Source organism: Pyxicephalus adspersus, chromosome Z (assembly GCF_032062135.1).
Source record: "Pyxicephalus adspersus chromosome Z, UCB_Pads_2.0, whole genome shotgun sequence".
Classification (NCBI taxonomy): domain Eukaryota; kingdom Metazoa; phylum Chordata; class Amphibia; order Anura; family Pyxicephalidae; genus Pyxicephalus; species Pyxicephalus adspersus.
The window spans coordinates 26,969,548-26,992,532 of NC_092871.1; the positions used below are offsets into that span (position 1 = coordinate 26,969,548).

The following is a 22,985-nucleotide window of genomic DNA, read 5'->3' on the forward strand; positions in this document are numbered from 1 at the left end:
GCCGCGGCCCGGTGGTTGGGGACCGCTGTTCTAGACTACACGTTTGCAGACAAGCCGATAATGTGATTTCCCAAAAATATTTTAGTTTACTGAGAGAAGAAAGTAATTCAAAAGGCACAACAGTGAAGGAAGTGGGGTGGGCTGTTTTGAGTTCCTATATAACATTACTTTTTTATCTATTAATATGATAGATAGGTTGTCAAAACACTTTTCTAAAAATATTTGGTAAACTTTGGATGTATTCCTTAAAGGAAACATATGTTGAGAAAAGTACATGGGTTGCCATTGCTCACTTCTGATAATGCTAGTTACCTGGCCGTCTTAGTGATTCTCTGTCTCCATTGCTTTAAAACAGTTACCAAAATCATATATTCAGATCGGGCATTCTGACCTTACACTGACTTTCAGTTACTGCATGCCAATTTCAGGTCCGGGGCTTTGATGTGTCAGTAATGACAACCATACAACCTTGATGAATACCAGCTGTAGAAGGATCTTTAACTTCTATACAGACCTTAAAATACTGTTTATTGTGTAACAGTGTTTTTGGAAATTCAATTTACATATCAGATCAAGAAGGCAAATAAAATTCTGTAATTGCCTATAAGCTGTGTTTGTGTAGGAATTAAAATAGATTGCTGAGGTCGCATTGCCCTGCTGTCTCCTTTGTTCATAACCTGTATCGGCATTCAGAATGCACGTCAGCATCCGTGTTGGCAGGTTCTTGGCATTTACACACTGGAAGTGCATGTGCAGATAGAGAAAAGATCATGTTCTGTACTGCATGTGGATGAACAGTGCACCTCAGTGATACAAGCTCTATGAGATCTACACACTATAGTTGTAAAAATGCTTTTAAAGGTCAACACCACCCAACTATTTCAGTGTTACGTGTATGCAAATGGTGGCTTCTTAAATCCTGCAGGGGTTCCAAAAGAAGGATATCCACACTAGAATTTTTTGGACTTCATAACTATTTTTTTTTTATAAAATGTGAAATTTTTTGCACTCACATGTCAGTTCTGTGAATATGCACCATGAAAGTCTATGTTTTAAAGTAAGTGTAAAAATTGTACATTACTGCATATGCATAAATATAAATGTTTCTACAAGCCAGATAATAATATATCATTCTGCAATGTAATAATATTTGCGCGATCTATCGTAAGAATCAAACTGACCATAGATCTTGGAAAATGGTTTGCTATGTCAGCATTATTTACTGTCACAGTTTGCATTTTTGGCTAACTTTTGCTGCAAACCGGAATGCACAAGTGTTCCTATTTTTGCAGTAAAGGGGTTAAAGGGGAGGTGAATACAAACAGTCTAAACCAGCCATTCTCAACCAGTGTTTCATTGAACACCAGGGTTCCTTCAGGGATTGCTAGGGTTCCTCAAACTGTGTCTGAACGATCTCAAATTTGATGATGCCTGTACAGTTCTGGGCCAACTTCACTTGGTAGAGCCACAGCTGTTTTTAGTAGGGAAGGAAATTTTCCCCACAGTAGGGAAGGACATTTTCCCCACTGACATGCAATAAATTGGTTTAAACTGGGGTTCCCTGTGACCTTAAAATTATTTTACAGGTTCCTCAGGGGTAGAGCAGTCTGGAAAGTTGGCCTAAGCAGTTGCCTAATTTAGATGAAACAGAGGATTAAACACTGTAATCTGAACAATCACTTTGTGCCCTTAAAACAATTATTTGGAGTCATTGGGTCTTATTTATTAAAGCTCTCCAAGGCTGGAAAGGATACACTCATCAGTGAAGCTAGGTGATCCAGCAAACCCGGAATAGATTTCCTAAAAGTCATTTGCTATTTGTTAGCAAATGTTTTCAATCCAGGTTTACTGGATCACCCAAGTTCACTGATGAAAGTGTATCTCCCCCAGTCTTAGACAGCTTTAATAAATCAGGCCCATTGTCAGAGGTCAATCATCCATATTGCAAACCTAGGCAAGACTTGATGGCCCATGGAATGTTCGGTGGACCCAGCTCATATAATATTCATTCTTTTGCACTGAAGCAGAAGGACAGAGCAATTGGTCAAACGCGTGCACTTGCCTGTCACACGACAAGTGAGGATGCAGTGTAGGCAGCGGGTATCCAGTTGACAATGTCAAGAGAAGGGATAAATGGAGGTTGCTACCTTGCCAGGGCTGCATTCTGCCTTAATCTCATCCAAATGTCTGTCACCTTCAACAGGTCTGAAAAGCCAGTAAGTGATTTAACCCACCAGTCTGCGCTCATAGGTATTGTCACCATTTGATGTGCAACATCGTACAAGACTTTTGCATAAGGCGTACCAGAGGATGCGCACCTTGCTGCACATGTGATGGAATTTGCACACTTATTCATGTGCACACATGAGCTCAATTTGTTGTTACGAGGGCTAAATATCTCTAGTTCTAGCTGCTACTTGCTACTCTGCCCTGATAAATTTCCCAGAAATTGACCTTGGCTGGACCCAGCCTCCTCTTCCTGTTTTCTATCTGCTCTGATCTCAGCCACCCCGGAACTTGACTATCGCCTGCCACTGCCTTAACCTTGGATCATCTTGATCTCAATTCCTACATGCTACCTGCCTTGACCTTGATTCTCGCTAGCCGCCTGCCAACCATTTTTCTTGTATCTGATGGGGAAAGCCTGGGGGAACGGACCTGATGACCTGCAAAGTAGTCCAGTGACCACTAGTGTTACCAGTCTGTTACCCTTTGTGGGGTATTCAGGTGAAGACCAGAAGTCACTTAGATTCTGGGTCCTAGGTAATCCTACATCACTTTACAGTTGTCCTCTAATATATTTTTTTTTCAGTACAAATATTGATATATATTTATGTTTTTGTGTCCTGTATTTGAACAAAGAGTGTAGCTGGCCATCAACCTAATAAACTGAGCTTGTGTTGAAAGGGTCAAGTGTCTGAAATACAAATTGCTCCAGCATTAATCTATATACGGCAGACATTGCCTGTGTAAATCTTTTTCTTCTGTTTTAATAGTGAAGGTCAGTGTCTGGCCATGCTTATAGACACATCTCTGGCCACTTCTGCAAAGGTAAGATCTATCAACAGTTCACCAAGCTCTTTGCTCTCATTATTAAGCATGCTGACTGCTATGGTGATTTTTTCCCCCTGATTAGCAGATAATTGCACATGTTCTACTATATTTTCTTTAGCTGTGAGTCTGAATACCTGCATGGGTCCATGCTGTTGCACTGGGTACTAAGTACTCTGATTCCCGTTCCCACACAATCATAACACATCAATATGTCATAGCTGTGGGGGATGATGTGGAAGGGATGAATGGGTCATCCTATTTTACATTTAGGTCTGAGTGATGAATCTACTGTTCATAACCAGCCACATTGTATAATACTTTTTCGGTGAGTAATGAGAAACATTATTAGCATTTTTCTGAATTCCACATTTAGAGTTCAAAAATATAGCTGCATTTTAAAAAGTTTTTTTTTAAAATTAGGAACATCTACCTATTGCAGGTGTTTAAAGTAAAACGGTGCTTTGTCTGTGTGGGGAAAATACTTATAAGTTTTTTGTTTTTTTTAATGCGAGACCCTCTTAGTTATTTATCTTCACTTTACTTGGTAAATTGTAAAACCTGACCTGTACCTAAAGACACATTAAAAATGGCAGTTGCTTCAGAAGGAAGAGATGGGATATTTCATAGAACAATACAGTGCAAAGTGTGCACACTTACCTGATAGCAGCAAAATAAAGTGTAAACTGATTTAACAATGTGCATTAAAAACAAAGGTTTTTGTTATATACATTTGCAAATATATGCAAAGGCACAAAAATTGTGGTACCAAGACACCTCTGTAAAGTGTGTTACACTACTCTGTAGTGTTTGATGAACACTGTGTTGTGTGGTTGCGTTGCCATAAGAAATAATGGGCCCTTTGGAAACAAGAGCAAAGCAACCATGTTTAACTGCAGCACACAACAGTTGGAATGCATTTCCATTCAAATCAATGGAAGCAACTGGCCACTACAGGGTCAGATCATGTCCGGGAATTACACAAACCACTGCAATGCAAACGCAAACATATGCATGGAATAGTTCCCAACCCCTCTTATATGGTTGAATATAGTTGTAAACTGCTGTGGTTTACTGCAAGTCTGAAAGTGGCCTCAACAGATCGTTTATCCTATTTTATTTACAGACAATGCAACAGCAGAAATTTCACTTCAGCTGGAACTCGGGAACTACAGAAATAAACTTTTCCAGTTTGTAATATTTATAAAAAGTAAACAGGTGACTCAATGCAGCAGAACCTACACAAACCTAAAATATACATTCTGGGTGGATTGACTCTTTAAGAACATTAATCACAATTCTTTGTAATTGCCAGATATTTTTCCCAGAAGACAAATTAAGTATAAAGCTGTGTTTCTCGGAATGCCTCATCCTTTTTCCAAACCTTACTTGAACAAGGTCACTTATGTAAAAGTGTCTTTTAATATCAATGTCAGCGAATCCCTGGATAGCAAACAGCCCAGAGATACTGGGTTGAATCTTGAGCTAAAGTTGGCAGTAAACAAACAGAAGATGCCTGTACTGAAACTGTAGCAGAATGCAGGTAAAGTGTAATCTGAGTAGATTTACACAGAGAAACTGCTGTTTGCAAAGCCTGAGCAAATCTTGGTTACTGGATATTATTGTGAATACCTTTTCAAGAGCTTTCTTCCAACTCAGTTCATATGAAAAAAATAAAATAAAAAAAGTAGATAATAAACTGGTCCTTAGAACATTATGGTGTTTATGTCTGCAAAACAGTTTTATGACTACTACTAATACTGTGTTTTGGGTTTAGGCTAAATCTAGTCTGCTACTTAAAAAACATAACCTATAAACTATTTGTATTTAAAATGTATCCATATACATTTTTCCATGCTGTGTCCTGGAGACACAATGGAAAGTAAATTAAATCTCTTCAATTTAAACCTTTGTCTTCAGAATAGAGATCTCTCCTTAAAGATTCAAGTTCCAGTGACAACCATAAAGGCTTTGATTTCCCATTGCTTTTTGTCTCAGTGTCAGATATCAATGTGACAAATAAAGAAAGCGAGTTTCTGAAACACAGACTCAAACAAAAGTTTAAAAAAAATCATGGATCACCCTAATGTGTTTCAAACTAAAAAAAATGAAAAGAAAGAAATTTGGATAGAGATGTACTTTAATAGTGCATAGGGCTGTGACCCATAGCCTAATCCTTTTATCTGCACCTTTTGTATAGGAGGAAGCAGAGGTCCAGCAAGGATTATAGTACCGTCAGAACTCAGGAACAGACAAATGTTTTGTGTGATCATAATATACATCTGTCTGTGTATTTTAATATATTAAATTTAATAATATAATATAATTAATACAATCAACTATGTTGTATAAAAAGTGCTGTGAAAATAAATTCTTTGGCAGCCTTCATAAGCCAAAGTGAAACAGAAATATTATCTTATATAGCTTTGATTTGCATTAATTCTCACACCCAATGCTTTACTTTCTTTTGTAGAATATATTTGACTCTTATGCATATTTTACTGTGCACTTAGTATATGTATTTTCAGAATTTAATGAGCTAAGACAGGGGTGGGCAAACTTTTTGGACTATTAGGCCATTTCAGGAGGTCAAGAAGAAACACTAGGCCAGAAGAAACAAGGTGTACAAGGAAAGTTTTTTTACAACCGTGACGGCAAGCGAGCAGCCTCAGTCTTCCCCCGATCCCCGGTGTAGTCTCTGTACGTGTCAGTGTGTTTGTCATCGAAATGCCTCTTGAGATTCGACCGCTTGAAAGTGCTGTTGGTGTCATTGCACACTAAACACAGGGCTTTGTTGTTGCGTTGGATGAAGAATAATTCCTCAGTCCGTTCGAGGTTGAAGACACAACGTTCGAGGTCAACCTTCCGGAGACTGATAGCTGCACGTTGCTTCTGCTCTTTAGGCATAGTAATTGGGATTACTGTGCAGAGACTTGATGATATTGTAGGAAGTCGCGATAATGCAACAATTCAATTAGGCTGGATCCAACAGTAGATAACAAGGGGGGCGTTAGGCCAGACTGGAATACTGGCTAGGCCGTTCCTGGCCTAAAGGCCGGAGTTTGCCTAACTCTGAGCTAAGAGAACAAGCCAGAGGCTGCAGTTAGGATTGGAATCAATGTAATATACCAGTAACAGATTTCATACAACTCTTATTAGCTCAGATGTTCTTGTGGGAACCCTCTGTCTGTACACAAAACAATTATTCTGAAATTTCATCATAACATCCTAAAAGAGACAGAATGTTCTGTGGATTTCAACTTTACAATTCTGAGTTTATACTAACTACGGAAAATTCCCAAATGAGATTTTCTAACTAATCGGACATCTCATTACAGGAACATTGGCGAACATTAGAAGTCATAAGAACTCCTCACTAAGTGTTGTTGTCCTCCCCCACAACTAGATTCAGTTTAATGAGTCTCTTTTGTTGAAAGATTTTACTAAATCCTTCTTCTTTTTTGTTTTCATGCTGAGCTAGTTTAACTTTCCACAATGCTTACAGCAAGAATAAGAACACATATCAAGACTGTAAAAGTGATTTTGGAACTGGGATAGGTGAAGAATTCAATTCTTTACTGTGTCCTTCACTATGGCAGTGACTGTGGAGTCCCTGGTAGTTCACTATGGAATTGTAACTGTTTTGAGGTGCACTCCTTAAAGCAGAATCATTCTTCTAAAATAATCATTTGTTTTGTTAGCGTACTGTAAGTAAAAAAGATTCTGGTATAAAACTTCCTTGCCTTGAGTACATCCTGTTAACTCTTTGTATTGTCTTCTTGTGGGCAATATGAATTTCAGCAACAGACAAATCCCATAGTTACATTGCAGTCACTATAATTTTTAAAGAGGAACCAAGTTTTGGAAGCTGTAAAAAATGACAGGCAGAGGACACAGGATCCAGATGACACAGGATCTGATGTTTCTCATTACTGACATATGACTTTTTCTGCACTGCGTCTGTGTGGAGGTGGCCATCTTGGTAAGAGCATGGGTTTGCTTCCTTAATGTCAGACCCTCCAGCAAGCAGAACAGTGAGCAGCAGTTACATCACCAAATCTCACGTCAGATCTCTCATACTAACAGTCATATGAAGCATTGTCTTTGATATTAAACAACAAATATATTGTTATTAGGCTGTAGGCATAGGCGTTTCAGAAAAAACACCAGGCTATAGATTTCTTTGTATTGGACTCAATACAGCTTTTTTGTATTGAGTTCAATACAAAGTTATTTGAATTTGAATTTTCACCGGGAAACCCCGGAGATCGTCACTGCACACGCCGGATGAAGACAGAAGAGGACAGACCTCTCCGGAGGAGCTGCGGGGACAAGGTAAGTATTTTTTTTCAGTTGTATGACAATCGGATTGTAACGCGTGTTTATAATTTTAGCTGCCCCGCACCTGGTTCGGGGTAAACGATAGTAGCAAGTTTTCTTACCCCGAACCAGGTGGTTAACATATAATGAGTTGTGTTATTATTTATGGCATAAAAAAAAACAGTACACAGGGCATTTGTAGCATACCCAGTCCTTCTCCCACCGTTGCTGAATCCCATACTGTATTTGCTCTACACCACTGGTCTCCAACCTTTTCAGACCTACGAACCATGCATGCACGGGGAGCTGTGTGTCACTCAAAGGGGAAGAAACTTCCCCCAGAGTGACATAATAATGCCAGAACCCACCCACTCTCCTATCAAAGGTCTGAGCCTGCAATGGGAGAGTGGGCGAGTTGCGTCCAGAGACTCAACCTGCCCACCGCTCTAAACCTGTGATCCGTACGGGGGACATGGTTTGGGGCTCTGGCCGGTGTGCCCACCTTCTCCTGACCCCACTGGAGGATGGCGCACTGTCCAGAGCCATGGACCACCATTTGGTAACCACTGCTCTACACTACTGGGTTGTGTTAATGTAATGTGCAACATAACATGGCACATTTGTTGGTACATTGGGTTGTCATTTCTTATTATTGGCACCTCAAACATACCTTAGGAATTCAGCATGCACTATAGTTTGTTTTTAGATGAATGGTCTGTAAACTGCAATTCATTGCAAAGCAAACAGCATTGTGTGCATGTGTTTAGTAAAACACACTGCATTACTATAGTGTGAATGAGCCCTTAGGCTATGTTGAGACTGGTGGATGGTTACCACTTTCTTACACCACTGAAACCCTAGCTTGAGTAAGATGCTACATGCTGCATTTCTCTCACAGCTTTAATAAAAAATGAATGGAGTTGGTAGTAAAGTTTTCAATATCTCCCACTGCCAGTGTACCAGGGTGGCCTGCCAGGAACTGCTCTAGCTGAATTCAGGCTCACTTTTTTAAGCAGTACCCCAAAGCTTAATCATTTAGCCACCCTGTAAAAAGTATGATATTGGAATGAATCAGTTTTTTTTCTTTTTTGTTTCAGGAAGACAGTGTCATTAAAATAAAGTCTTATTGCTTCTGAAACAATTAAATATGCATCACTGTGTTATCTTAAGTAATGACAAAGTTAGTACATAAATGGAATAAACAGAAATGTGAAAATTGCTTTGGTTCCTATGGGCATTCATGTGTGACGCTGAAGTTCCTAGCAAAATATCACCAGCATGCTGAAATGTATGAATAAATCTAAAATCAAGGGTGTAATTAAATCTACAGCAGCCCTCTGTAACTACAATGGGCTCCAGTTGGAAAGTGGGCCCTTGCAGCTACTATGGGGACCAGGGGAATAGTAGGCCTGGTTTACATCTGAAAAGAGACTGTGGAAAGATCTAACTCATTTACTATAATCACTGTCCCATTTACAGCGAAAGATGTTTCTGACTCTAACTTATGGACTGGGAAGTATATTTAGAAAGAAATTACCTTTCTGCACATTGATCTACCTGCTAATGTTTACATAGAAATATGGTAATCCCGATGGATGCCCTACAAACACTAATATGAATCAAATACTTTTTAACATTGCCTATGATAAGCATAAATTGATACATTGCATATCCAAGTTCATGTTAAGGCCCCAATTAAATAATAAAAAGCCAAAAAAAGCCATAAGGCAGTGAACAAAAAAAAAAGCATTTCAGACTGCAATATTAACCTTTAATCTGGAGAGGTTCACTGCGGTACTTCATTTTCGTCACAAGATTTCCTCAGACTTCTGGATTTAATAAGAGTGTAATTTAAACTGGAAGATTTAGTACAAACTATTGGGGAATTTTTTCAAGTTTTTTTATAATTTGCATATGCTAACATGTTACTTCTTTTATTTTGGGATGTAAGTCAGAGATGGATTTAAAATCTCCACACAAAATATATAATAAAATAGCTACTATGAAAATTAACATATCTGCTCCTATTTAAGAAGTGCTCTTTCTCAAGGAGACGAAGGTAAGGTTAAAATAGCCGCTTTGGCACAACACAAAATATAGGACACTATTTGACTGCACAATCATGCACAACTGAATCTGTTACTCTGTTTAAAACTTTTTTTTTAGATTTTTTTTTTTTTTTTTTTGCAAGAACATTTTACAATAATTAACACCCAGCTGCTATAATAAACTTTCCCCAAGGTGAAGTTACAATGGCACCCAGCATTATAATGTATTGATGTAGAGAACAGTGCTGATGTGTGCTTTGGCTTTGCTCTTTGTATTTCCATTAACCCCCCCCCCCCGCAGGCTGAAATGGGTGCAGGTGTGTCATGTGATGATGTGATGATGCCATGGCCATCACTTACCATGCGTAAGGTGAGGGTATACTGTGCTCTCAGCAAGTTTAGACATTTAGGGGTTTATTAAACAGTGAATCTGACATTCACTAAAACATTTCCTGGTGGAGAATCTTCCAGGCCTTTTGGCTAAGATCAAGCGTGCTTGTGTCTTGGTCAGGAGTGCTAGTGAGTAGCGTGCCAGCCGCCTCGGCCTTGCGGGGTTCCTTCGGGTTTCCCGCATGCTGCTATTGGGGTAGACACCACCCGAAAACGTGAGTTGCGATCACCTCGCTGGCTTGCCGGTGGAGGCTCGGAGGGCGTGTTGGTTCCTACTTATGTTTTGCATATGCAGATTTTATAGGCAAATGAGGCTATGACTATGGAGGAGGCCGTTGCTGGAGATGGGGGCAGTGTACCTCCATACGCTCGTGTGCAGAACGCGGTGCGTATTTTCTTTGAAAAAGAAAGAGAGGAATCGTTGCTCAAAGTTGTGGTTGAGCAAATCCTGATGGGAATGACTAGTGTCTAGAAAAGTGATGTGGCGTGATTTACGATAATGTGAAAAGAAGAATTTTTGACATGGTTTTCTTTGCAGAAGGTGTGTATAGAGACTTTTTGGCGAATATCAAGAAAAAGAAGGATGACCCAAGGTTAGTAAATTTCAAGATCACTCCTCACTTTTCTGATGATGTGATTTTGGTGGTGAAAATGTTTTCTCCTTATATACCAGTAAGCGAAATTGTTTTCTTTCTGAAGAGATATTGCATTGATGAAAAAATAATGAATGCGGTATTTAGACTGGTAAATGGAGATTCTCAGTAAGAAAACTTGGAAGAGGTGGAAGAAGAAGAGGAGGAGGATATGGTGGTGGAACACCAGAAAAAAATAATTAATGCCTGTGAAACCTGTGCCTGATCCCCGGAAAAATGTGCAAGGTACCAAAGAAGCTGCAAAGTTTAAGTGAAAGTGTCCCTGGGTGGAAAAGGATAGTGGTGGAACACCAGAAAAAAGAGCCTGAGCTAGTGAAAGCTGTACCAAAACCCGTGGGAAGTGTGCCTGAAACTCAAAAAGCTGTGCAAGGTTCCGTAAAAAATATGCCTGAGAAGCAGGAGGGTGTGCCAGGAACTGGTAAGGCCAAGTGTGAGAAAGAAGAAGGAGAGGAAGCACCAATAACAAGGAGGAAGGTGAGGAGTGAGCAACCTAGTGGGTCTGGAGTTTCTGGTCAGAAAGTGGAATCTGAAGAGGATAAATTGAAGTCAATTATGTACAGAAATATGGCACCTTCTGCAGAGGAATTGGAGTACTTGAAACAAAAAATGAAAAAAAGATTTAGTAAATGTAGTCAAGAATATATGGAAAGGTGAAGTGGTAAGGGCTGCTAGAACTCTTACAAGTAGACTGTGTATTCCCAGATGGATTGTTGAAAAATTAAAGTACTGTGGGGCGGAAGAAAAAGAAACTTGGGCTATGTTTGTTATGTTTTTATAGTGATGATACATAAAGAAGTAGTTAAAGAAGTGTTTTATATGTATCCTGGAAAAGTTATTTGGTGATTAAAATTTTTGTGTTTAAAGAAAATGTATATAAGAAGTTGAATTGGTGATTTGAACCTATTTCTTTTTGTTTAAGTAAGATTTAGTTTGTTTTTTTAAGAAAAAATTATGTAATTGTGGAATAGTGTATTTGAGAGTTTGTTGGTGTTCTAGAAAATTACGTTATTTTTTGTTATATTATAAGAAAAATTATGTAAAGTTTTTTTGTTTAAATTTTGTTTTATTTAGTTTAATTGAGTTTTATTCTGATGATGAGAATGTCCTGTTTAAAGTCCTGGCAGACGCTGGGGCTTGTCAGATTTTTGCTGGTTGGTGCAGGGAAAGCTTGGTCTGGCCACTTGGTCTTGAGAGCTATGCGAATCTTGCTAAGTGTCGTCCCCCTGGAGTGGCGATCCAGGGTTCCCTTAAATCACTGGGCCTGGGAACCCACTGATTTTTAATGTTACACTAGGCACGTCACTTTTTGCTGATTTGGCACATCGCCTTTAATCTGCATTAGCTGCGGCTAGTGCAGATGGGCAATTTTTAAAACCTTGCCCAGTGTGTTATGCACTGAGCACCTATTTTTTATGTATTTTTATGTTTTATCACATGTCACTGGTGTGGTATTTTTTGCCACTTTTTTGATGGAGGGTGCTATTCCCTAATGGGCTAGCCCTGAAGTCTTGGAGAGTGTTTTGGTCTAACACCCAGGCGCTCTCCCTCAGTGGGAGTGTCTCTTTGGGAGAGCTCCCAGCTTAGTATCTGTTGGGACCTGCTTAGGCGGTCCCATAAAGGACCCCCGCTGGCTTCGGCCAGAGGGGCAAGTAAGTCCATCCCAGCTTCGGCTGGGTGGGCTCAGTACCGAGCCCTCGTCTGGAGCCTCGCCTCGGAGGGTCTGGTGATATTGGGTGGCCCTTCCTCTTTAGAGGAGGGATCACAAATAGTACCCCAGAGCATGTTTTTTGTGGGGTGTTTTTGCACTTTCACTTTTTTACTGAGCACGGGGTTTGATTTAGAGCACGATCTTGAGATTAAAAAAAAATGGCATTTATTGATTCTTCACCAGCGAACGTTCGCAGGAATGTCAGATTCACTGCTTTCTAAAATGACCCCTGAGAGCTTTTTTGAAGCATTTAACTGAATTTGATATTCAGTTCTGTAAACTCTCCCTCTAGTGGTTTTCTGTATTTAAATCATTAAAGTCTACAGTACTACCAAGTATTAACAAAGACAAAATAGAGTATCCATAGTATATCCAGAGCTGGATATATGTAAATGTCAATTGTTTTTTATTTAGTATAAGCAAAGTGATCGATGTGCACTGGGAAAGTAAAACAGTAAAGAACAGTCACTGCACTACCCTGTCATACAGCTGTCACTATATTCATATGTTATATACATGTTAAATTTTTGATGCTGTAAATGATCTTTCGTGATGGATGAACAAAAGAGCATTGTACACACATAGCTGCTCTTTCCTATGGAAAGGGGAGGACGAACACCCCACTGTGCTCTTCTCCATTAACATTTATAGCGGTCATTCAAGGATCTTTCCAGTTAGATCAATGAATGATATGGGCAACTGTTGGACACATGTCAGATTCTCACCCCATCCTTCATTTTAATCAAGAATCACCTGGTGTGTGTACATAGCCTAACTAATGGATGTAATCCTTCCCTACTTTACTAAGAATGTTTCTCGTACAGGATTATCACAGGATGTTATCTGCTTGGTAAAAATCTTTCCATCACCCCGTTCTGGTCAAACTGATCTGCATACCAGGATGGGAGTCAGCCCAATCGCGGGTTCGGGTGACGCAGGATGGAAAAAAACTTGCCGATCTTACTACACATGCGTGAGATCGGCAAGTTTTTTTCACTAAAAGGCTCCGTCTGTGCATGCCTGAGATGCTGGGGCATGCGCAGAAGGAGCACCCAAGAGCCTCCCAGGATGTGTGACGTAGGTATCCCGGGAAGCTTTGCGCTCCCAATCATTTGATCGAGAATTAGGGGGACGGTGCTGCAGTTTTTTTTTTAAAAAGGGTGTTGCACTTAAAAAAAAAAAACAAACAACAGAATTTTTACTTTACATGAAAGGATTGTCTACCTTTTTATGTAAAGTGAAATTTCTGAGTTTAGGTACGTTTTAATTTATTGCCACCTCTACCCCTTAATGCCATTTGGTACATGCTAGGTTTTCTTACAATGATAGGTGGCCTCACTGAGCAGAAAAATAAACAAGATTTATAAGGCGCCAATAAATTTAGGCAGCGCTGTACATTAAAGAAGGTGGGAAAGCTCTATTACTTTAGAGTGGAACTAAACTGGTATACTCACCTGTTGCCTGTTCTGTCACCGTCTTTTTCCTTGTTCTCTCCCTTCTTGCAATCTTCGACCATCTATATTGGCCAGAACTGGATGTTGCTTCATTCAGTGCCGGCAACTCCAGGTGAAGCGCATGCATCCAGACGCCAAACACTGAGCTGATGCAGGCAGCTAAGGATTCTTATTACAGAAGAGGCAACACTTGTCCCTTTCTGCAATAAGGACCCGCCTGATACCAAATGTTTCCCCGTTTATGGTCCTGCATTAGGGCATAGAGGACATCAACATACATCTCTGCAAATCTGTAATTTAAATCTATTTGGATTGTTTCTTTTTTTTGGTTGTTTATTTTATTTTATAGAAGTGTATTTATAGGAATAATGAATACATTTGTACAGAATGTTTTTCATGTGAATTCAGGAAAACATGAGGTATGTATGAGCTGCTTGATGTAAAATTTTTCATAAAGCATAACTAAACCCCCCAAAAAAAAAAGACACACTTACCTTTAATGCAGCAGGTCCATCGGTAGATTTCTTCGTTTCTTTGTAAATTCATTTACCTGGTCACTGGATCTCGCACTGCGCAGGTGCAAGATCGGGTGAAGTAGATGGGGAAAAAAGATTGCCGATTGCATTGCGCATGCGTGAGATCTGCATTTTTTTTCATTAATGAAAGGGCACCACAAATAAACAATAGTGAAAGTGAATTCATATAATGTGTTTTCGTTATTGCCAACCCTTATTTAATATTCAGAACATTAGCAAACACAGAAACAGAGAAGGGTTATTAATATACTACATTAATGAAAGGGCTTCTTATCTCAGGCATGTGCACAAGAAGCAGCCAAGAGCCTCCCGGGATGCGTGACTTTTTTGCAAAATAGAAATTTTGAGTTTAGGTTCACTTTAATACATTATCTAAAGGCAAAACATGTTTTTTTTTAATTTTGGACAGAGTATGGAAGGTTTGAAAATGCTGATTTGTTTTTTGTTATATGTGTCTCATTATGGACTTTTCTTTTTCCCTTAATTTCTTGTCCTGAAGATAACAGAAAGTGAGAAGTTTTCTTTTCAATGTAAAGGAAATCCCTTCTTTGACATGGGAACAACTTTCCTTATTGGAAGAATTACCTTTTTCTGATCCCACCAAAAAGGTTTGGCCCTACTTTTCATTCCTAATGACATTTGTTATCAGAACAATTAGAGAGACAATTAAAGAAAGTGTGACAGAACAAAAGAACCCAGCAGGAGATTTAAACCCACATCACTCATATGCAAATCAAAGCCACCTACTGCTAAAACTACAAGGTACCTGTGAAATACTTTTGTTTTAATGAGCCTCTATGCAAATATTTATGTAAAAAAAAAAAAAAGAGACAAAACAAAATGGTTACAAAACTAATTGGTAGTAAAAATGTAATAAAGGTTTTTCATAGAAGTAAAATATTAGGTTACAAAAAATTAGCTTAACCTTTATTTAACAAAAAGTTGGTTGAATAAAGATTCAAATAAAGTTAGATTGATACTTTGTCTTCTGTCTGTGACACCTGGGCTAAGGTGATATCAAAATAGGCGATTAAAAAAATGAAATGCTGTCTTCACCTTTGTTTGGGGATTTCCTGCAGTTAAATTATACCTAAATTTCACTTTACATAAAAGGGTAGATTCTGTTGTTTTTTTTTAAGTGCAACACCTTTTTTTTTTTTAAAAGCAGCACCGCCCCCTGATTCTCGATCACCTAGGTAATGGAGAATGAATGGGAGCGCAAAACCTCCCGGGATACCTACATCACACATCCCAGGAGGCTCTTGGGTGTTCTTTTTGTGCACGCCCGAGCATGCGCAGAGGGAATCCTTTCTGCACTAAGAATAGAATATGCCGATCTCACGCATGCGCAATGAGATCGGCAAGTTTTTTTTCCATGCTACGTCACCTGATCTCGTGCCTGGGTTGGGTGACGTAGGATGAAGAACCCGAAAGAAGAAAGCGTACTAAGCCAGGCACCCCCAGAGTGATCGCCCTGCGGGATTGAAGATAAATGTATTTTTTGGCAGTTTTCAGTTTAGTTCCTCTTTAATTTCTATCTACATACATGACTCCCAGGCTGGGATTTCTGATGAAGAAATATTGGGACTTAACTATGAAGTGTACATAAGAAAAGATCTAAAGTTTCTGTCAGCAGGAGGTGGCAGGAAAGCGGAGGGGAAATCAGTACAGATGGTTGTCACCCTGTAACAGGAACTGACTTCACAATGATATTTATGTCAGGATTGCTTGGTCTTATTTTATAAATAATGGAATGTAAACTGCGCAGCAAAATAACACATTTTATTAGGTAAATTGTATGTTTTGTATATGGATGTATATATACAGCCAATAGGAGGAACAGATGGATTTGCCTGTGGCATTTAGGAACAGATCCTTCAGGTCAGGGACAGTTGGGATGGGATTTGGTGGAAAGACATATATGAAGCACAGGTTGACAGTCAAAAATCCGGCCATCGACAATCCGGTTTCTTCAGAATTCTGGCATGGATTTCAGAGCACATTTTCAAGTTTACACTGTTATCTGGTGGTGCCGCATATGTTTTGACGGCGCTGTACTCCAGAATCAGCTGTTGGGTCTTGCTTGCATGTGTTTCCTTCTCATTTATTTGCTGTTGTATAGCCCCATTATGGATTCAGCATGTATATATATATATATATATATATAGAGCATATATTACCGTAAAAAACCCACAATTTTCAAAAATCCAGCGCTCCTCAGGTTGTTATATTTTTGAATGTCATCCTGTACTGCTGTGCATAGGCCGCCCATGTACACAATCCAGCAGGCTGTAATGAGAAGGCCACATGGCCTCATGACCCCACATGCCCTGACCACTCCATGTGCGGAGACTCAGCCAAGAAATTTGCTATAGAACGTTCAGTTCCCTTGTTGAATCACCAGCAGTTTAAACCGACCTGGCGTTTTTTGGTTCATTACTAGGCCGTTGGCACAAAGCCACCCTACCCTCTCCGACACAATGCCAGCCAAACTACAACTCCCATCATGCCACGACCAGCCTCTGCAAAGGCCGCGCCCAGCTCATACATATACAAATATAAAGAAAAGCCGCCAGCCAATGGCGCGGCGGGCGATCACGTGTCGCCGCTCATGAATATGTAAAGACGGCGGGCCAATGGCTTGCTGCGCGGTCACATGGTCCGCTCGGTGAGGTGAGGGAAGAGAAGTTATCTATCAGTGAACACGGTAAAGAGACTCAGAGCTCAAGTGAGCAGTACAAGGGGCGGCTCGTCCGTGCGAGACGTCTTCCCTCTATACAGAGGGGGCCACCCCCCCCTCTCCACCAAACCTAACTAACTCCCATAGATGAGCAGCCACCCCGGCCAGGGGGGCAATAAAGCGAGGCATTAGGGGCAGCTTAGGCTGGCGCTTCCGCCTAGCATGCGCTGAAAATGCCTATTTTACTTTTCCTCATAGACACGTCCGCCTCTATGAACCAGCGGACGTATCTGGGGACGACCTATTTGGATATTGCCAAAGGCGCGGTTGAGATATTTATGAAGGTAACGGGACTTGTGTGTCAGTCTCGGAGGATGATCTATACAGGGGGAGGATGGGGGTTGTAGTTTATTGGCTTGTTGTGTGATATTCACTCCCCCTCCCTTGTTGTGTTTGTGTCCCCGCAGCTGCGTGCCCGGGATCCGGCTAGTAGGGGCGACAGGTACATGCTGGTTACATATGACGAACCTCCATACTGCATCAAGGTAAACGCATTTCGGCTGCTCCCCCCTCCCACTGACACCCGACTCCGTGGCGGTACGTAATGCTAGGCCTCCTCCTTCAGGAACTGCCCTTCAAGGGACACGCTGCAGAGCGGTGGCGGGGAGAGCCGTGGGACATTGACGGGAGGGGTGTTAGGGTGAAATTCGGCGGGAGGCGCCCGGTGGCGGCCTCTGAAGATGGCCGACATCTTGCTTTTGTATGAGCTCCGAGGCTGCTCGAGATGGAGGCGGGGAGGAGAGCGCTGGAGGGTAGGGGGCGGTGACGTCAGGGCTACAGCCTTTTGATTGGTGAAAGGGATATGGAGACACGCCCTTTCCTGTTTAACCAGAGCCGCACAGTGATTGGCAAAATATTAATCAATAATAAGGGACTCACAGTTCCTTATATATACTGCGCGCAGCCGGGGGCGGGGCTTTGGCTGCTTGTCAGCTCTCTGGGCGTGGTTATGGCATCGTGTCAGCTCCCGGGGCGGGGCATTTATAAGTTAGCATGCGGCCAGTGAGCAGTCATGGCTGTCACTTCTTATAGAATGCAAATCACGTGCTTCCCCTATATTACTATTATCACCTATCACTTGGTATAAAACCTTATGACGTCATAGTTTCTTTCTTGTAATTGCAAGAGTTATTAGGAATCCAGTCCATCAGAAAAGCTCATGAATCCTGGATTAGGATGTTGTGCACAGTGCTGACCAAATGCCAGTGACAGGAGAACATATAGGTCTGATCGACGTAGCTGTCATGTAGTCTGGTCGTACTTTTTAGGCAGCAGTCTGCAGGCAGTTCCTTTTGATGTTTTTGTTATGTAGCCATTTTCTCTTGTATACCCAGTATAGATCTATAGTATAGAGCCGTGGTGGCCAAGCTTTTGGAGGCCACGGACCACTAATTTTGCGCACTCTGGACCACGCATGCAAGGGAAGTCGTGTGTCATTTAAAGGGCAAGAAACTTCCCCCAGAGTGATGTTATAATTCCAGAACCCCCCACTCCCCCATCACAGGTATAAGCCTGCAATGCATACAGGAGACAGTCTGCAGCTCTGCCCGATGTGCCCCCACCCATTGGTGTCATTCTCCTGACCCTGCTGGGGGACGCACCAGCCAAAGCCATGGACCACTAAAATTTTAAATGCACATGCATGAGATTGGCTATTTTTTTCCTTTTTGAGGAAAGAGCTCCTGCGCTTGCCCAAGATGCTCGGGCATGTGCAAAAGGAACACACAAGAGCCTCCTGGGATGCGTTGCATTGGTATCTTGGGAGGCTCTGCGCTTCCATTCATTCTCAGTCACCTAGATGATCGAGAATTAAGGGGGTGGTGCTGCACCCCCTTTTTTTTTTTTTAAGTTGCAAAAAAAAAAACAGAATTTTTACTTAACATCCCGAGCAGTAAGTCCGATTTTTACTCGGGTTAAAAAAAAAAAAAAAAAAAACATGCTCAAAGCGGTAACCCCGAGTCACACTTGGGGTAGTAAAAAAAAAAAAAAAGTTAAAAACAGACACTTACCTGGTCCCATCAGTGTCCTCCAATGTCCTGCCATCCTCAGTCTGCGTCCTCTTCCTCAATCTGTCCCCCGGCGAGTGTGCTGACGTTCCCCGGGAGTTCTCTGTGTCGTCGGTGTGTACAGCCATTGCTAGAGGAATGTATTACATTCAATTGCATGAATTTCTATGTCTCAAAGCAGTACATTGTGTTTCATGAAAATTTATTTTACAGTATATTATAATAGTATGAGTATAATAAAGTTTGAAACACAAAATCATCTCAAAGTTTTTTTTAATAAATTTATTTTTTTAATTCATTTAATGTATTGACATGATTGTGTTTCAAACTTTAATATATTATACTGTAAAATAAATTTTCATGAAAACAATGTACCGCTTTTAGACAAATATCCAGACAGAAATGAACCGCTCAGGAGGTTAAAAGGGTTGTCTACCCTTTTATGTAAAATGAAAGTTCTAATTTCTGTATGCTTTAAGCAATTTGTGACTCGTCAGTGTAGGTAACAGCAATAATGTATTAGGCTACATGTAGGGGACACTCTTTTCACCTGCCAGCAATGTAAGATGTATTCTTCCTACTGATTGCCACACTAATTTACTGTGAGCTGTGGATATAGTAGGCAGGGTTCTCCCCTGGCCTTTTTAGCTGGGAGCACCACCCGGCAGTTTTCAGCACCCACCCGGCTGTTCTTGGGTGGTTACTGAAGAGTTTGGTCACAATACAGGGGCTGCCACCCGCCTACAATTTCTTCCCACCCTGCTTAAAAAAATTTCTGGGTTGAGCACTGAGTAGGTATAGAAGGGGTTCCCCCATGGTTGACAGGCTGGTATGGAGTAGCTTTTGCATCGTCTCTTTATAGTTATTTTGGAATACCTTTATTACTTACAATTTCCTTACAATGTCCAACTACTCCTTATTCCTCCCCACTCCACTTCCCTTTTCTAACCTGACCCACTCTCTCCGTCTGTATTCATTACTTATCACCATGCAAGGATAGGTTTTAGTGATTGTATACATTCCCTCTCTGCTTATGACTGCACTATATCCCCTCTGACTTCAGTCTAATCTTCTTTACCTTGTGTGGAGGCGATATACAGAAGTCATTGGCGATGTACGTGGCAGGCCGCAGAGTAGTGAGGAAATGTAAACGATTGCTGGACCCAGTGCTTGCATCTTCTTGGTAGAAATTGAACTGCCAAGGGGGAAAGTGTGGGTTGAAATATTAATGATAGTTGAAGGAGAGCAAAAAATATGCAGGTTGAAGTTCAGACTAATTGATGAAAAGAGGCTAATATTGGAACAAATTAATTCCCCTTTTTTGTTTTTTCTAATAGACTTTTGGTTGTAGTAACATTAATGCACAGTTTTTCAGAGGCTACAACAAGAGCTGCCCACTGCTCCAACCTCTTACAAAAAATAAAATAATTCCATTAAAAGTAAATTAGAAGAGAAAAAAAAACACATGCAACCCGCAGTCACATTCCAAAATGCCTGAACAGACGATTGCAAAGGTCTATCGCCTGTTGCTGCTTCTGGGCGCCTAGCGGTTGTATGTGCCCGGGAACAGTAAATGCTTTCATGTTTTAATCTGCTCCCAAGATCCCTTTAACAGCTTTGTTAGTGAAACTTGGTAAATATTTACAAAGTTTCAATGAATGTTCACAGAAAGTAGTAGTGGTGATCATTTGCGGGAAAATCACTAGCTGCAGTACATAAATGGGAGCAGGCACATGTACATTAATATTAATATTAAAATCAAGATTTATATAGCGCCAACATATTATGCAGCGCTGTACATTAAATAAGTCTTGCCTAAGTATTACCATTTCCTAATAATCACATATTAAGGCTGAACATACTATAGACAAGATGATGCTTAGTTAGGCATGTGATGGTATATGATACCTACAGTATTAGTGATAAAGTAAATTAAAAAATGCCCCAAACCAAAAAAAAAAAAAAACACCCTGATCTCAAATCTGACATACGGCCTTCTGGTAAAAATAAACATACTTGTCCAGATGTGGGTGCACAAAAGTTTATATTAGGAGATGAATAGTTCTGTATACAATGTGCTTAGCAATGAGTTCTTTGTAATTTTTAAAGGCAAGATGAAGTTGCGACCAAATCCTATTGAGACTTCTTTTCTTGCTTGCTCTACACTAGAAAAACATTTGAGGCTTAAAAAACACCTACTGGGGGGGCTTTTTATGACTAGCGTGTGATATTTAGACTTTTGGAAGTCCACCTTAAAATCCAAGATTATAGTACAAGTGTCTGCCAGCTGTGAACACTGACCAAGGGCCTTTGTTCATGTCAGAACCGCTCCTCTTCCTAATACAGGTCCATAGAAATATGAAAGCAGGTCAGAATAAGGTCAGCAGCACTTGTCAGTAAACTCAGACCTTGCCAAAAACGCACAACACAATACCATAGACGCCAGCCCATAGAGAGCAGAAAAGTGCTGGTGGCAGACAGATTAGTGTGTTATGTTTGTTCTCATGGACCATTCATTATATTTGTAATTAAAGAGAGTGGTTGGAGGTTTTCACTTTCCATAACCCCCCAAATTCCTATAAGAAAAAAACTACAAATCTGGAAAACGACTTCAATAGTAAATTTCAAGTGTTTGATAGATGTCTGTAAATTCCTTTTAAGCAAAACTAAAACCTGCTGTACTCTGGCAACATTTTCCTCTTCCTGCAGACGATATTCGGCAATCTTGATATCTTCGCTCATTGTTTGCATGTGCAGGGAAAGTTGGGATTGCCGGGTATCCTAGCAGCCAAATCTACCCGGATTGTTTAGGCAGGTAGGAGTTTAATGTACAGCGCTGCGTAATATGTTGGCGCTATATAAATCCTGTTTAATAATAATAATAATAGGAGGAATTATTGCAGAAGAGACATCCCCCTGTCCCTTTCTGGAATAATGACATGCCTGATCAGGAATATTTAAAACTGCCTGCAAAAACCACTGGACACCAAGATCTTAAAATAGGATGCATGGTAAGCAGTTGGTGCACTATAAAACATCTGGTTATGTGAACAAACAAACATTAAAACATAGACCTGATTTACAACTTATCAATGCAAACCAATAATTATTATTAAACAGGATTTATATAACACCAACATTACGCAGCACCGTACATTAAATAGGGGTTGCAAATGACAGATGCAGACAGTGACACAGGAGGAAGAGAGGACGCTGCCCCGAAGAGCTTACAATCTAGGAGATCATTGCTTTTTTATATTTGGAAGTGAAAACTTGGCTGGAGTGGTACAGGCAATGGTGTTATAGCTTGAAAGTTGAAATGACTATTGGAGCTGCTGCTTTCCAGCACAGCATTCAGTGGCTTTCTGAGAGATTATGTTCATGTAAGTTTTCAAGATTTTCCTTTTTTTTTCCCCCCCCAATTCTGTGGAAAACTGATTGCCAAGTTTTATAATCTTAAGGGCTTTGCTGGGCAAATGCAGCAGTTTTCCTTTTTGGTGAGTGTGAATACTTTCAGTGCTTACCAAGTTTTCTTGTGGCTTCTTTTGCTGAGGCAGCTAGAATAGTAAGAGTGGATGGGAACTGTCCAGTGCTGATCCTGTATTGGTAGGGGATCAGACATGTAGTGATATCATTAAATTTAAAGTTTTATGAAACATCAAAAGTCACCACCACATGTAGCTTAACTACTGGACTGTAATTATATTTTATGGAGAAGGAAAATAAAATCTTGCACACTAAACTAAAACTAGTCAATAGACACTGCTGGACTCTCACCTCCTGGCATTATTCCTTATCAGCTTTGCTTATGTGTGTGTGTTTTGCCATAAAGAGTAAAGACAATTCCACAAAAATTGGTCCATATACCACAACAGGAAAACAAATTCTACACTTATGTAACGTGAGTTATACTTGGATTTATGCTACTTTCAGGCCAAATGTAACTGTTTTCAAATCTTTGGAACATATTTCACATTTGTGCAGGGCAAAGCTGTGAATGTATATCATAAAATAGGTTTCCATCTCCTAAAATGTAGCTTGGACTTTTCCAGTTTTGGATATAGTAGGGTTAACTCTAA

General features: G+C 40.3%; 1 protein-coding gene across 3 annotated transcripts in view; it reads left to right on the top strand.

The window, feature by feature from the left end:
• Positions 1-16,825: 16,825 nt before the first annotated feature.
• Positions 16,826-22,985, top strand: part of LOC140344638 (integrator complex subunit 6-like) — a 33,481-nt gene continuing 27,321 nt past the window's right edge. For 2 of the 3 annotated variants that reach the window (XR_011923616.1, XM_072431957.1), the window contains exons 1-2: positions 16,826-17,184; positions 17,308-17,385. Coding sequence is in view for 1 of the 3 variants with exons in the window: in XM_072431957.1 (XP_072288058.1) it covers positions 17,074-17,184; positions 17,308-17,385 (189 nt within the window). In the remaining 2 variants the exon portion in view is untranslated. Of the gene's footprint in view, positions 17,438-22,985 lie in introns of all 3 variants that reach the window. The other variant, XR_011923617.1, reaches the window with a different exon arrangement.